The following is a 14,817-nucleotide window of genomic DNA, read 5'->3' as shown; positions in this document are numbered from 1 at the left end:
CACAAGTTTTATTGTGGCCCTTGGAAGTGGTTCAGTGTGATAGTGTGGCCCTCGGACCTGAAAAGATGATGCACCCCTGCTCTAAATGCATTCAGACAGTTCTATTTTAGATCAAACCTGTTTAAAATACAGATCTTGCATGATCTTGCTTGGAGTGACTTAATTTAATGCAAAGTAGAGCAATTCCCTTTAGCTGGTGTGCACCCAGTCAGCCTAATATCCAGTGTAGGAGTCTGGAACTGGGGAAGTAATTGTCTCGCTCAGTGTGCTTTTTATTCTGTGTTAGTTTGTGGAAATTGCCAGGCAGTTGAATCCATTAGTTCTGAAAAGCGAAGAATGGAGCTACTGTATGTCAATTTGCAATATGTTTGCTGCAGACGAATGTGAGAGAAATTGGTTCATTGTCTTCTTTTGTTGTATAATACTACTGTTTTCATGTTTTATGCACCCGTTATGAGTGCTATCCTGATTTTAGCTTGTGAGCCAGGCAATATTGTCTCTAGAGATCTATGCCGCTATTTACCATGCTGTACAAGTTGACTGACTCTAACTGCCATACTAAGAATAGAAATAAATGCATTAAAATAGTCCTCATTAACATTTATGGGGTGCAACTATCTTTGTTTTAAAGAACAGCTGTAGAAAAGACCGGTCACTATGAGATACTGACATCTTTAAGATGCTCCTACATATGCTGTATCACCCTGAATGGTGTCGACAACCAGTCCATCTCTTTAACCCCTTAAGGACATGGCCCATTTTTTGGCGGATTTTAATCTCCATTTTTCAAAAGCCATAACTTTTTTATTTTTCCGTCAACGTGGCCGTTTAAGGGCCGAACTGTAGTTTTTATCGGTGCCATTTTTGGGTACATAGGCTATATCGTAAAACTTTTATTATTTTTTTTAGGACTGCAGGGAGAAAAAAAGCATCAATTTTGCCATAGATTTTTATTTAAGCGTTAATCATGCAGCATAAATGACACAATACATTTTTTCTGCGGGCCGGTACGATTACAAGGATACCAAAATTCTTTTTTTTAGGTTTTTCCACTTTTTTTTTTTTTTCTAAATCGCTGCATTCAAAGTCGCAGAACATTTTTATTTTTCCATGGACAGAGCTCTGTGCGGGCTTTTTTTTTGCGAGATGCGCTGTAGTTTTTATTGGTACTATTTTGGGGTACACACGGCTTTTTTGATCAGTTTAATTGCGTTTTTTGGGAGTTTTTGCCTCAGTTTTTTAGCATTTTTTTTAAACGCTTTTTGGCGTGCAGGAGAAAAAGCATGTTGAACTTATTGTACATGTCGTTACGGACATGATGATACCAAATCTGTACATTATTTTGATCTTTTTTTTACACCATTTGTGTCCCTCTGAGGGACTTACACCATACCAGCTCTGACAGCTGTGATAAGGCATTGCAGGACTTTTCTCCTGCAATGCCTTATCGCTTATTAAAGCGATCATAGGCAATAGCAACACAGGACGCCGGTATCTGGAGTCATGTTGCCAAGGCAACGAGTCGGGCTCTCTGCGATTATATTGCGAGAGTCCGATAACATCAGAGTAAGCAGAGCAGGATGATGATATCATCATCCTGCTGCTCCTGCTGACACAGTGTACTGCAGCCGTGGCTGCGTGCCCTGCTGCTCTCCTCACACAGAGAAGTGGTCTGGGGTATGCATGAATCTATCTCATATCTATCTATCATCTATCTATCTACAGCTGGTATAAGTTATACATCTTCCCGTATATACTGTATATAATTGCACAGTTTACACACAATTTAAAAACGCATCAAAAACACGTGGTTTTTAATAGTGCATGCAGTTTCTTAAAAACTTATGTGGTCTTTGAATACCGCTTGCAGTTTTGTATGTGTTTTTCTTAATTGTGGTTCAAAAGTACAGCAAAAAACATGAACACATCCTAAGGCCACTCTCACACATGCGATCAGAAAACACAGCTTGAAATTGTGGTATTTTTTCCGCACTTTCGAGCTGTGTTTTTGAACGCATGATACAGCATTTGACAGCACTTTTTCATGCAGCGCATCATTGTGATGGGCGAGGAGGTGCGTTAAAAATGCGAAAATGCAAAAATAGAACAGACAGCTCTCGAAAATCGCTGCATGAGAAACACCGCGTTTGAGCTCAGGTCTGAGTAATCCCATTAAAATCAATAGGAGCGTCGTACCACGATTAGCATGGCATTTGGGATGCCACACTAATAGTGGTAAAAAGTGATGTGTGTGCAAGAGAGTGGCCTACGGGGCTACAAACAAATTTTCATGTAATGCAGGAAATGAGTCATGTCTGAACTTTTGCACCCAGGCACCTGAGCCTTTAGTTACGTCCCTGGTTAAAAGGGCTGTGCAAAGAGGAACAAACCCTTTTAGAATGCGAGGCTCAGGACAATTAGCTGATCAACTCTTGCCATTCCCTGTAGACAGTTGATTTTGTCAGGAGATGCCACATCCAGCCTGACGTTTATCTTAAAGAAGCTGCTGCAGGGGAAATACAGTATTATGGGATGGAAGAAGGTCAGCTAGAACAGGAGCTGCTCCTACTGAGCACTTGCTATGTCTATATACAAGTGATATGAAGCTGTAGAAGGCAAACAATGTTAAATATTAACCCTACAGCAAAAATGATTGTTCCCCTAATGTGTCCATAGCCTTTAAAGTCTTCATATCCACACAGATAGAACATTCCAATCTTACAATGTGGCATAATCCCATTTTATTTGGAATTTTCGATGACTTATAATTTATTTGGAGGTTAATGCTGAACTTCACAGTCTTTCAACAGAGTGCTTTTTGGTTTCTTCCATCCTGTAAGATGGGCACGGGTGGTAAGGAAAGGGGTGCAGTCATCGTAAGGAATAATTGCAGACAAGTTGCGACTTAACAACAGAAAACTTTATTTCTCCAAATGAGGCAACAAGGTTATGTTTACTTTCTTGTTCCCAAGACATACTCTTCAATGTTCCACACAGCTCCAATGATTCTATATCCAGTTCTTCTGGTCAACAACCCACCTCAATATGGCAACTGAAAATGCTCACCGCCCCATGAAACTTACCAGTGTCATTGGTCTTGAGCTCTGGGTCGGCCAGGCAGTGGATAACTTCTTCTACCTGCAGAGTTTGTAGGCCTCTGTTAAGGTACTGTTGTGCTAACTCTCTCTGTGCTGCAGCAGTCACTCCTCCAGCTTAGTCTCTTAACCTTCACTAACCTTTAGTAGGTGACTCTCTTTCGCACCTACAGCCATGTCAGCTCACATTATTCCTCTCACTATAGCCTGGTGACTTGCTACCACCCAGTTTCCCCTAGGCTTGTTGACAGCAGCTCTTCTGTCTGCCACCCGCTACCGCTCTCACAACTGCAGCTCTTTGGTCTTTCTTAGATGCTACACACAGTATTGCTCCCTCTAGTGCACCTGCAAACTACTGATGGCACCAATTTGTGCCTCGTAGATATTCTCCACAACTACTCTTCCCATTTAGGGCTATACTGTAATACCCAGATGTATCCATGTGCCCATGCAAACAAGGTTCCTTGACACAGACGCAGTTCTTAATGCCCATAGCAAATGCTATTTTGACAGTAAACATACAACCCCAATCCCAAAAATGTTGTCACCTTGCATAAAATGTAAGTAAATATAAAGAAAAAAAGAATGTAATGATTTGGAAATCTCATCTAACCATATTTTATCCATAATGTAACACGTCAGAAGCTGAAAGTGAGACATTTTTCCATTTCATTTAAAAACAATTAACTAATTTTGAAATTGATGGCAGCAACACATCTCAAAAAAGTTGGAACAACATTGTGTAGCATCCACTCTACTTTTTACAACAGTCTGCAAACATCTGGGAAGTGAGGAGACCAATTGCTGGAGCTTCGGGAGAAGAATGTTGTCTCGTTCTTGTGTGATGTAGGATTCTAGCTACTCCACAGTCCTGGGTCTTCTTTGTTAGGGTTTTCACTTCATAATACACCAAATGTTTTCTATTGGTAAAATGTCTGGACTGCAGACGGCCAGTTTTGCACCCGGACTCTTCTTCTGTGAAGCCATGCTGTTATGATGGATACAGTATGGGGTTTAGCAACGACTTGCTGAAATATGCAAGACCTTCCCTGAAAGAGATGCTGTCTAGACAGAAGCATATATTGTTCTAAAACCTCTTTATACTACTCAGCATTGACTGTGCTTTTCAAAATGTAAAAGCTGCCCAAGCCATTGGTACTAATGTAACCCCATACCATCAGAGATGCAGGTGTTTGAACTGTGCGCTGATAACAAGCGGGATAGTTCCTCTCCTCTTGAGAGGAAGAATTTTAAATTTTCATTCATCTGACCACAGAACAGTTTTCCATTTTGCCTCAGTCCATTTTAAGTGAGATTTGGCCCAGAGAAGACGCTGGCATCTCTGGATTGTGATGATACATGGCTTCTTCTTTGCATGATAGAGCTTTAACTTGCATTTGTGAATTGCACGGCCAACTGTGTTCACAGACCATGATTTCTGGAAGTATTCCTGAGCCCATGCAGTGATTTGCATTACAGAATCATACCCATTTTAAATGCAGTGCCGCCTGAGGGCCTGCGATTTAGAGAAGTCGTACCTTGGAACAGGACTCCTCTACGAAGTAAGTGCATCTATCTCTCATATTGTTTAATATCCATTCTCCAGGAGCGCAGGGATTTTTATTATTTTATTTAGTTGTGCCTGAGGGTCTGTAGATCTCAAGCATCCCATCTTGACCGCCAGCCTTGTCCCTTGTGCACATGAATTTCTACAGATTCTCTGAATCCTTTGATGATATTATGTGCTGTAGATGGTGAGATATTCAAAGTCTTTGCAATTTTACACTAAAGAATATTTTTCTGAAACTGTACCACAATTTTGAGATGCATTTTTTTACAGATTGGTGAACCACTGTCCATCTTTACTTCTGAGAGACTCTGCCTCTCTAACATGCTCTTGTTATAAACAGTCGTGTTACGTAGTATAACATTGATCATCCAGCTGTTTTTCATTAGTACCACTTACTTTTACAGCCTTTTGGCAACCCTTTCCCAACTTTTTTGACATGTATTGCTACTATCAATTTTTATAAGTTAATGTATTTAACTGACATGGAAAAATGTCTCACCTTCGCTTCTGCTATGTGTTTTATGTTCTATCATTAATAAAAAGTGGTTGCATTTAGACTCTTTCAAATAGTCGCCTTCTTTTTTTTCTTAACATTAATTTACATTTTACATGGAGTCCCAACTTTTTTAGGATTAGAATTGTAACAAAACAAGCAACTTTTCAGTGAACAGTTAAGGACACAGAAACAAGTATATGACCCTGCTATTGATCATCATCTGTGGAACTTGCCCCTATAGACCACTTTCACAATCCCACCACTGCATAAGCATATGGGTCATTGCTAAGTGAAATTTATGTGACAATGCTTATCAGGACACAACATATTTTGCCTTCATACAGGAAAATCTGAAACAATGGCTGGGACAATTTTATGGGTACATCTGGCCAAGTAGGTCATTTACTGTACCTTTAATCTTACACATATTTCATTTAATAAACATATCTGTACTCCTAAACCTATGTAATTGGTCATCTCTCATGTCAGACACCAGAAAAAGGTCTTCTAAGCAATCTTGTAAAATATGGGATGTTTCACTCAAAGCCCAACCCATATTTCGGCTCCCAATTTATGTAGAACTATACTTATTTTCAATCTCATGATGTCCAACCAGAGCATGACAAAAATTCATTCTTTCTTCGGGGACAAGATCATCTCAAAGGACCAAGATTACTGGACCCTACACTGGCAGAATTTTTTTTGGGCCACTTTAAAGGTAAAGTGTTTACTAAAAAACCCTCGCATAGCATTAGACATGAAATTGCAGAACTCAATATCGGCATGTTGCAGCAAGTTGAGCAACATGGAGCTCAGGGTTCAAAAGTGCTTGTAGGTCAACGGTGGCCACTTTCAACAGCTTCTGTGACAAACATGAGCTCATCAAGATCAAAGGTAGGAGTTAGGATTCACTAAATATTGCAGATTTTCTGGGTTGCACTTCAAGTGAAACACCTTGTATGAATCAAACCTCTCCTTTTTGTACATTTGTATGGATACTAAGTGTAGGTTTTGTATATATTGCACTTAGGGAAACAAAGGACGGTCATTTAGAAAACCCATTTTCAAATACCCTAGTAGGAAATTCACATGTTAAGCATACTCACCTAGCAACTGAGCACAAGAGCAAAATGTACCAAGACTAGCATTTCCAACACAGACCTTAGTATAATTTCCCAATGCACCTAATAATTGAAAGGGCACATACTTCTTCATGTATTAGGTGCATCCTGACACAGAAATGTATGCCAAGTCTAAACTGGCATACATTTCTGGCATAATCTATGTAAATTTCTGGAGTAAATTATACATAAATCTGTTGGTCTGGAACCGACATGCTCTTTCTCAACAAGCCATAGCCACTCTCCACAAAAGTGGCCCAGAGGGCAGGAAAGTCGCAACATTTTTTTCTACAATCGGGCTTCGTGACACATTTTGTCAGTTTTCTGTGCCAGTATTCTGGCCTAAGGCCATCATAAATATCCCTGAGTGTATACAAAGCGTGTCTCTGGATTAGCTGGTTCGGCCAGATCATGATCTGTTGACACTTGGCAAGCGTCCACTTTATTTGAGTCCCTTTAAATTATGTCTATATAACCTCTATATTACTATGTATAGCAAAGCGCATTATATTTATAGAAAAAGACTCAACACAGCAGATCATATGTAAAAATATTATTTTTGAACGTGATTATTTCCTCTTGAAGCTACATTGTATCAGTTAAGCATAGCGTTATGGGTGCTAATAACTAGGGGAGAATGTTGGGCACAAGGAGTCGTCCTTTATCTTTAGCTCTCCAAAATCCAGACCCTCGAGCTTCTTTCTGTTTTGCTCACTTCAATGCACCCAACTTTGTCATTCGTTGATAAAACGTTCTGCTAAAGTCAATAACTTGACTGACAAACTAGCAAATGAAATTACACAAGTACAGCATAATCATTGCCTCATTGTTCACCAAAAAGAAGTTTCCAATATTCAAATGCTACTCACAGAGATCAGAAGAGATGTGGCAAGTGTTGTACTACATACATGATATGATAAACACATGGACCAAAAGTATATGCAGATGGAAATGGTTTAGCTTAGAAAGACATCTTCTACAGTTATGTCCACATGTGCCGCTTGTTCATTTGTTTCATGTTGTGATGCTTTAATGAATTAGCATGATGGGACACAGCCACATAGAGGAGAGTGAAGCTATATTGCAACATAGGTGGGCTTTTCTTCAGTGATACAAAATAAGAAATCCAGCGTGTTTGTCATTGGACCAATAATGTTTATGTTGATAGGACCACTTCTTCCGTACATCCTAAACTGAGCGTCTGAACCTGTTGGTACAAAAATACAATACTGTATGCATAGAGGTGGTCAATTCACAGAATGGAAGTAGCACATTCATAGTTTAGATTTACATGTTATTCGGCAAATACCCATCAATGGAGACAGAGGCATAACGTGAAGCTCCCGGGCCCCGGTGCAAAACTTGTAACAGGGCCCCCAACTACGGTATAATGCTTTACTCATAGTACTGGGTTCCCTATATGGAGAAGAGAGGCCTTATGGGCCCCCTAAGGCTCCTGGGCCCGGGTGCAACCGCACCCCCATATCCTCTATAGTTACGCCCCTGAATGGAGAATAGTATCACTCTACATACGTCACCCGAGTTAAACTAGAATGCAAAAATGTTTTAGCACATGTCTTTACTGCTCTGTATTACTCATCGTCTTCTAGTTTTTTCATACCAGTTATAATTGTGAGATAATAAGTTACACTATTAGAGAAAAGAAAGACATATGTCCATCAAATTCAGTCAAGCGAGGTCAGAGAATAGAAATGAAAGAAGGAATGGGTGAGAGTTAAATCCTAGAGCATATTTTTAATTCAGAGGAAGGCAAAATGGGAACCTTTAAAGGGGTTGTCCAACTGTAGTCTGCCACCTGGGATCCCTGTCGATCAGCTGTTTTGTGGGCCAATGCACTTGTTCACTGAGCTGATTTCTACAGGAAGCAGACAGCTCTGTTCCCACTGCAGTGGCCAAGCTCCGTATTGCAAGCCAGGTTCCCACTGAAATGAATCGCTGTATAGCCCTTTGACCTCAAACTCTCATTGACGTCAATCAGGTAATGATCGACTCACAATTTAGCTCAACCCACAGGTTGCAAAGAATCCAACCTCAGAGTTGCAGTACCTTTTATGCCACAGCCAACCCCATTGATTTTAATGAGAGTGGGAGGTCACAGAGCTATACAGCAATCTTTGGTCATGCCACCCCTGTTGCAACCAAAATCACCGTGTAGCTCTAGTCTAACAAATATCGCTATACCTACTTAACCTACTGCTCATAATTCATCAGGAACCCGAAAAATCAGCTTTGGATATCACTGTGTGCCGTATAAAGCTAGAAAAGATCAAAGGGTGGATCATTACTACAAAATGGTCCTGGGCTTTCTGCATTAGGTAGTCCTTAACCCGTTTCCTGGCTCTTGAATAGTCGCTAGCATCATATTTTCAACCAAAAGACAAGAAGAGGGGTTAAAGATGGCCTAATGATGAAGTATGAGCAGCAAGGGAGGTATGTATCACTTGTCCCCCATTTCAGCATCCCTGACATCCTACTGGTTTAGCAGTTACAGGAACAATGACAAAAATCCTTTAAAGCTTTTTTCTGTAGCTGGAGGAAGTGCCTGCTTGTCTTTTAAGGAGATATTTCATGGAACAGCTTTTTGCCCAATTATTTGTATGAGCCAATTATAAATGTGTACAAATTTATTATGCGCACAGTAAGGAATAGATCTGCATTTGAGCATGTGCGCTGTTTCTCTATAAATCTCTATGAAAGGATACTGTTGTATCTTGTCACCACCGGAAGCTACGGGTTTGACAGCCCGTAGCAGTAGGGAACACCCCTGTCAGGCCCCTAGCTGCCGATTGGCTAGTAGACGGAGCGCTGTTGGTTGGGTTTTCCACCCGTTCCCCAAGGAGCATGTGAGGTTCCGGGTGTTGTTCATGCGCTCCCGGAGACTGGCGCTGCAGGAGCAGAGGAACACAGCAGCGGCGGGATAACTGAAGGCGCAGTAGCCGCAATGCCACACAAGGGGCAGTGGAGCAGTAAGTAACAAGAGCTCCGGAAACTTACAGGAGGCTGTACGGATTGGCCTCTTCGCTCCCAACCACGCGGCTGTGAGTTGCCATCCTCTCCCCTTCAGGCTTGTGTCACGCATCTAGAAATTCATTTCACTTCTCCGCTCCTGGCTCCGCCACATACACTGTCCCTAGCCATGCTCCTTAATCTGTCCTCCGGCCTTCTCTATCATATACATGTGGCTTTGTTCTCCCAGCTCCACTGCTACACACTTTCCCTAGTGTGCTCTTTCATCATCCCCTTTCCCCTCCTGTCCGGCATGTCGGCTCAGCACTGAGGCAGCATGGGCTGCAGAAGGACCAGCTGCTCGGGACCACAGCTAGAAGCTCAGGCCAGGAAAACTCTGGGCCCTTGTCAGCCAATCAGGTACTTTAGGGGCGTTAACAAGGTGTCAGTGTCACTCAGCAGGTCTCCACCCATTTTTCTGGTGGAAACAAGATACAATAGTACCTTATGGAAGAACTTAAAACAGCCAAGTGAACTGCCAAATGGAAATTAAGCTTGGCCTGGATGAAAGAACGCCACCACTGGTCTCCCAAACAATGGCAGAAAGCACATTTTAGTGTTGAATTGGCCTTTACAATGGATGTAAAATTTGGGATCTATCTATGTTAAGAGATAGCTGGAAGGAGAATTCAAACCAGAGTGAAGAATCCCTACAATTAGGCTCCCTACTGCAGTAATGGTATGGCTGTAAATGGCATTGGAAGACTACACATTGTTGAAGGGATGATGACTGACCCAAAATACTACAAAATACTAAAGAAACAAATGTGATTAGGTGCACAAAATTTGTTTCCTGATGAGAACTTCATCTTTCAGCATGATAATGCTCCCTGCCATAGGACAAAACTCATGAAGCTGTGGCTCCAGAGGAATAGTATCCAGCAAATGGATTGGCCAGCTCAGTCACTGGATTTAAATCCAATTGCGAATTTATGGTAAAAGCAGCCACCAAAACATCGAAAAGACATCCCACCAACAAAAGGGAACCCACTGAAAGTGTCATCAGCACCTGGCATAACGTAGTGTCGGTTAAACTGCTAAAAAGGTTCTATCTTTCTCTATGATAAGAAAGATGCAGAGCCATGATCAGGAACAAGGCATGGCCAATTCAAAATGAATTACTAATGTTTTCATATTGTATTTTGTAGTTTACTTTTACTGTATATGGACATTTTTTAGCATTCTCTAACCCTTTTCTTTGTCGTATTACTCATATGATACATTAAATCACCAGAAGGGGTAGTGTCACTCCTTAAGGAGAGCACCTAGAAGGTTAGTGAAGAGACTTATAAGGCCATGCATGCTCCTTTGGGAAATATATGCAAATAAGAAAGATGGAACAATACCTCTGCAGCGCCACCTACTGGATGGCAGCATTCCTGCAAATCAATGTCCAACGCGTTATACAGGTCTTTGGAGCAACGATTAGGAATTGAAATTGTTTAATGATATTTTTATTCTTTTGAACAAAATTTTGTTTTCAAATTTAGATGTTCTTAACTTATATTTGGTCTAAATGTAATAAAACCTTCAAAATCTAGCGTGATGCAGGGCTGTACTTGCCAAGTGAAAAATCATTCAAACTGTTGCAAATATATAATTCTATATGTGTGTTAATGCATTCATCAAAAAGTTAATTAACCCTTTCCAATCTAATTTGTATCCAGATTTTCCTAGGGGGCTTACTATTTTTCTGCCGTTATACAATGGCGCTATCTGCTGGCTAAAGCCAGTACTGCATGAGTGACACGTTGGATAGGCTCTGACAGCAGAGAGGCTGGCAATATACAGTAAGAGAACCCCGACGGACGTCTTCCAACATCGGAGCTGTACAGCCTTAAATCATAATGTCTTCAGACGTCAGACAGTGGATTGGAAAGGGTTAAGGGTGATTTCACACCTGTGCCCGGTGTTCTGCTTTCCCACTCTGTTCAGGGAGCAGGAAAGGGGAATCTGAAATGCAGCCAAAACGCTGTCTCAGGAAGGAACCGAACAGCGTTAAATGGACCCCATTGACTATAACGGGGTCCGTTTGGTTTCCGCCCAGCTGCCCCACTTTTGTACGGAAGAAAAAGCGCTGCATGTAGAACTTTTTCTTCCAGTATTTTGATCCGGATCTGTAACAGAAGCTACGACTGGAGGCTCCAACGCAGATGTGAAACCGGTCCATGAACTACAACTCTCAAATAGCATTACATCTATGGACGGCGTATAAGTGGGCAGACACTGAACTTACTTCATTCTGCATTTTGCTGAGTACCTGGAATTGGGCTCTGCTTCATTCTCTTCATTATTAGGGTTCCCTTGAAATAATAAAGATTGATGCATTTAGTAGATGTAAATAGAATATAAGGTATTGCACTGAAATCTACACTTAGTAGAAAAATTATTTACATTTTTTTAACGTTTTCAATAAAAACTACATTAGAAAAAAATTCACGTCGTAAGTGATTGATTCTAAATAACTTATTAAACTGTGATCTGCTAAGCTGTTTCTCCCCTCCCTCACCTCGCCGCCTCACCTCCTCTCCCCTCCCCTCTAGCTGTTTGCAATGAGAGAAAGTGGGAGGGGGCGGAGCTAAGCTCCCGACCCTTCAATGCCCCTTGTCACAGCCAGCAATGGGAGGGGTGGATCTGAGCCCCACCCCCTTCCATTGCAAACAGCCGGAGAGGAGGAGAGAGGAGGAGAGAAGGGGGGGGGGAGTTTAGCAGTCATGCTGCTAAACTCCCTCCCACCTCCCTTCTTCGGCAGCTGTCATTGGCTCCCAATCCTTTTTTTGCACGCGTATTTCACATGCTCTATTTTATTGCGTATTTGCACACCAAAGGTCACCATAGGACTCTATTATGTGGGTATGTGCCTGTAAACACTGGGACCCCATTTGGCTTAATAGCCATTTAAATCAGGCACCACTAGTCATGTGAACTAGTGGTGCCTGCGGAAATACACACAGTATTTGCGCACGCGCGCAAAATACACCCCCTCACAGTGCAAAAATGTTGCGCTTTTGTGTGCGTTTTAGTGCTTACACTCGTGTGAAGCAGCCCTAAATGAGGTTTGCAACAAAGCTGCAGATACAGCCCCATTTACAGGTATGGATGAGACTGCCGAAATTCCTTTCTACAGGAAAATTAAGCTAGCTCATCTTTTCTTTAATTAAACTTTTTTTCATTTTTATATATTTTTTTAAAACTCGTTTTATTAAAAATTAGGTAGCATAAGGAACATACAGTAATAGACAGGTGCAGCACATAAATAATGCATAACCTTGTATAGTTAGATTGGTAAGGAGGTTCAGTCACCCTGATACATCAAAAATAACGAATTAATGCTTTAAAGTCAGATCAGATAAGCAGACCAAATCTCAGAGGTCACAGGTCTCGCTCCAGAACGTGCATCCACTAGGGGGCACGTCTGAGCTCCAGAATAGATGAAGTCACACCACAGGCCCCACACTTTATCAAATTTCCCAGGACACTTACGTCCCTCTTAGACTATATAATTATATGGCACCACCGAATTGTCATTTATATTTTTACGCCGGGCTCACATGACCGGATCGTATTGCGGGAGGCTCCGCCGGTAACTCTGCGTAATTGTATTGCTAATGACTGCGTTTGCATGCAGGCGGTCATGCACAGGAGAGTATTTTTTTTCTGTTGTGTATTTCCCACACCGTCACTTAGCGTATGGGCTGCAGATATATCCGTGATCATAGAGCACAATGAGCTCTATGGTCACAGATTCAGTGGTAAAATAGAACATGCTGCGTTTTATTTTCTGCAAGCGGATTACGCAATTGCGATCCGCTAATGTGTAATTCCATGTATTTGATTGAACTGCATATTATCACGGGTGATATCACGGCCTAAGGAACAACAAGTACAACATGAAGTCTCTCTATCAGTTAAACATCAAAAGGCTAGAAACAGAATTACAAATAATCATAACTCAAGAGCGCCATAAGGTGGCGAGAAACATCACTACTACAGTACGTGCGGTAGATCAGTATATAGTCTTAAAAAAATACGGTAGTAAGGGCTTATTCACAGAAGCATATATAGGAGCTACCATCAAAGCTGTCTACCCCCATACCTCCCCCTCGCTGGCTCTCAGCCTCTCTCCTCCCTTACGGCTGTTTGAAATGGAAGAGGGCGGGGATGGAGCTAAGCTCCCGCCTCATCCCTGGCGCTAGTAATGGGAGGGGGAAGGATGGGGCGGAGAATTCTCCGCCCCCTCCCATTGCAAACAGCCGGAGGGGAGGAGGGAGGCATTGAGCCAGCGAGGTAAAGGAGGAGATTTGCAAAAATCTCGTCCACACGCTGCGGCCAAGCCATGCTGAAACGGGCATGTGGTGCGGAAAACAAAGACGCAGCATGTCAATTCTTTTTTCATTTCCGCAGCCGCCTCTCTCCTCTCTATGGGGAGAGATGGCTGCAGTGGAAATGCAGGTGGCGAAGCCACTTTAAAACCCTCTAAAGGCCTCGGATTTTGAAGCTGCGCTTATCCACAGAAATCCCGCGGTTTTTCAATTCAGTCATTCCGCGAGATTTCCGCCTCGTGTGAACCCAGCCTTACTGTACTTTTGCGCTCAGAGGGAATTTTAAACATGGACGCAGGACATCCCTGCTGTGATTTAACAGCCTATCTAGCCTAATGAGGTTTGGGTTCTGTGAACTGTGGACCAGTTGGAGATAGACAGAAAGTCTGTCCCAAGACAATTGGCCTCCGGAAAGGACTTGATTGAGATCAGTGAGTGCCAGAGTGGTAATGTGTTGTTTCTCCTTAGAGCTGTGTTTCCCCAACTCCAGTCCTCAGGGTACCCCAAAAGGTCATGTTTTCTTGATTTCTTCAGTATTGCACAGGTGATGTAATTATCATCAGTGCCTCAGGTATTCTTACTATAGGATATCCTGAAAACATGACCTGCTGGGGGTCCCTGAGGAGTGGAGTTGGGAAACACTGCCAAAGAGGATAGGAAGGGTTCAAGAAGTGAGACAATGCTCGAAGAGTGGGGTCAACTGCCTATTAGTGCATAGCTGCAATCACGTAAAAGCTGAATATAGCCATTTCTGTTGGGTTGCCATTAGTTTCTATGCTATTCATTTGTCTCTTGGCACCACAAGACACCTCTATAGAGTCCAAGAAGCTGCTAGCTTCTGATGCTAAATTGCCCACAAGTTGTGAACCTTCCAGTATTTAGGGATTAAAGTCTTGACTGCATTGAGTAGGGGCGGAATCACTGTTTCATGGTTTAGAATTTTATACATTGTGTCAATATTGAGAAGGATCAGTTCTGGAGATAAACATATATCTGAATGAATACAATCATTAATCAGCTCACATATCTTCTCCTAGAAGACATTTATCAGATCACATTTGAAGGGGTTGCCCAGTTTGGTCTATCCTCAGGATAGGTCATCAATGATGAGTAGATGGGTGAGGGTCTGCTGAATGGGACCATCACCAATAAGCTGTTCTCTGGACTGGTGTTTGTACATTGAGCT

The 14,817-nt window shown here is 42.0% G+C and overlaps 1 protein-coding gene across 1 annotated transcript in view; it reads right to left on the bottom strand.

Moving 5' to 3' along the window:
- Positions 1–7,177: 7,177 nt before the first annotated feature.
- TAC3 (tachykinin precursor 3) overlaps positions 7,178–14,817 on the bottom strand; it is a 55,463-nt gene continuing 47,823 nt past the window's right edge. Inside the window, exons 5-6 of the mRNA XM_066589002.1 lie at positions 11,546–11,612; positions 7,178–7,489 (exon numbers count right to left, since the gene is read on the bottom strand). Coding sequence (XP_066445099.1) covers positions 7,471–7,489; positions 11,546–11,612 — 86 coding nt within the window. The 3' untranslated portion in view covers positions 7,178–7,470. The remainder of the gene's footprint in view (positions 7,490–11,545; positions 11,613–14,817) is intronic.

Source organism: Eleutherodactylus coqui, chromosome 1, assembly GCF_035609145.1.
Source record: "Eleutherodactylus coqui strain aEleCoq1 chromosome 1, aEleCoq1.hap1, whole genome shotgun sequence".
Classification (NCBI taxonomy): Eukaryota; Metazoa; Chordata; class Amphibia; order Anura; family Eleutherodactylidae; genus Eleutherodactylus; species Eleutherodactylus coqui.
The sequence above is the reverse complement of the archived record's forward strand: the minus strand, read 5'-3'. Positions and strand labels throughout refer to the sequence as shown.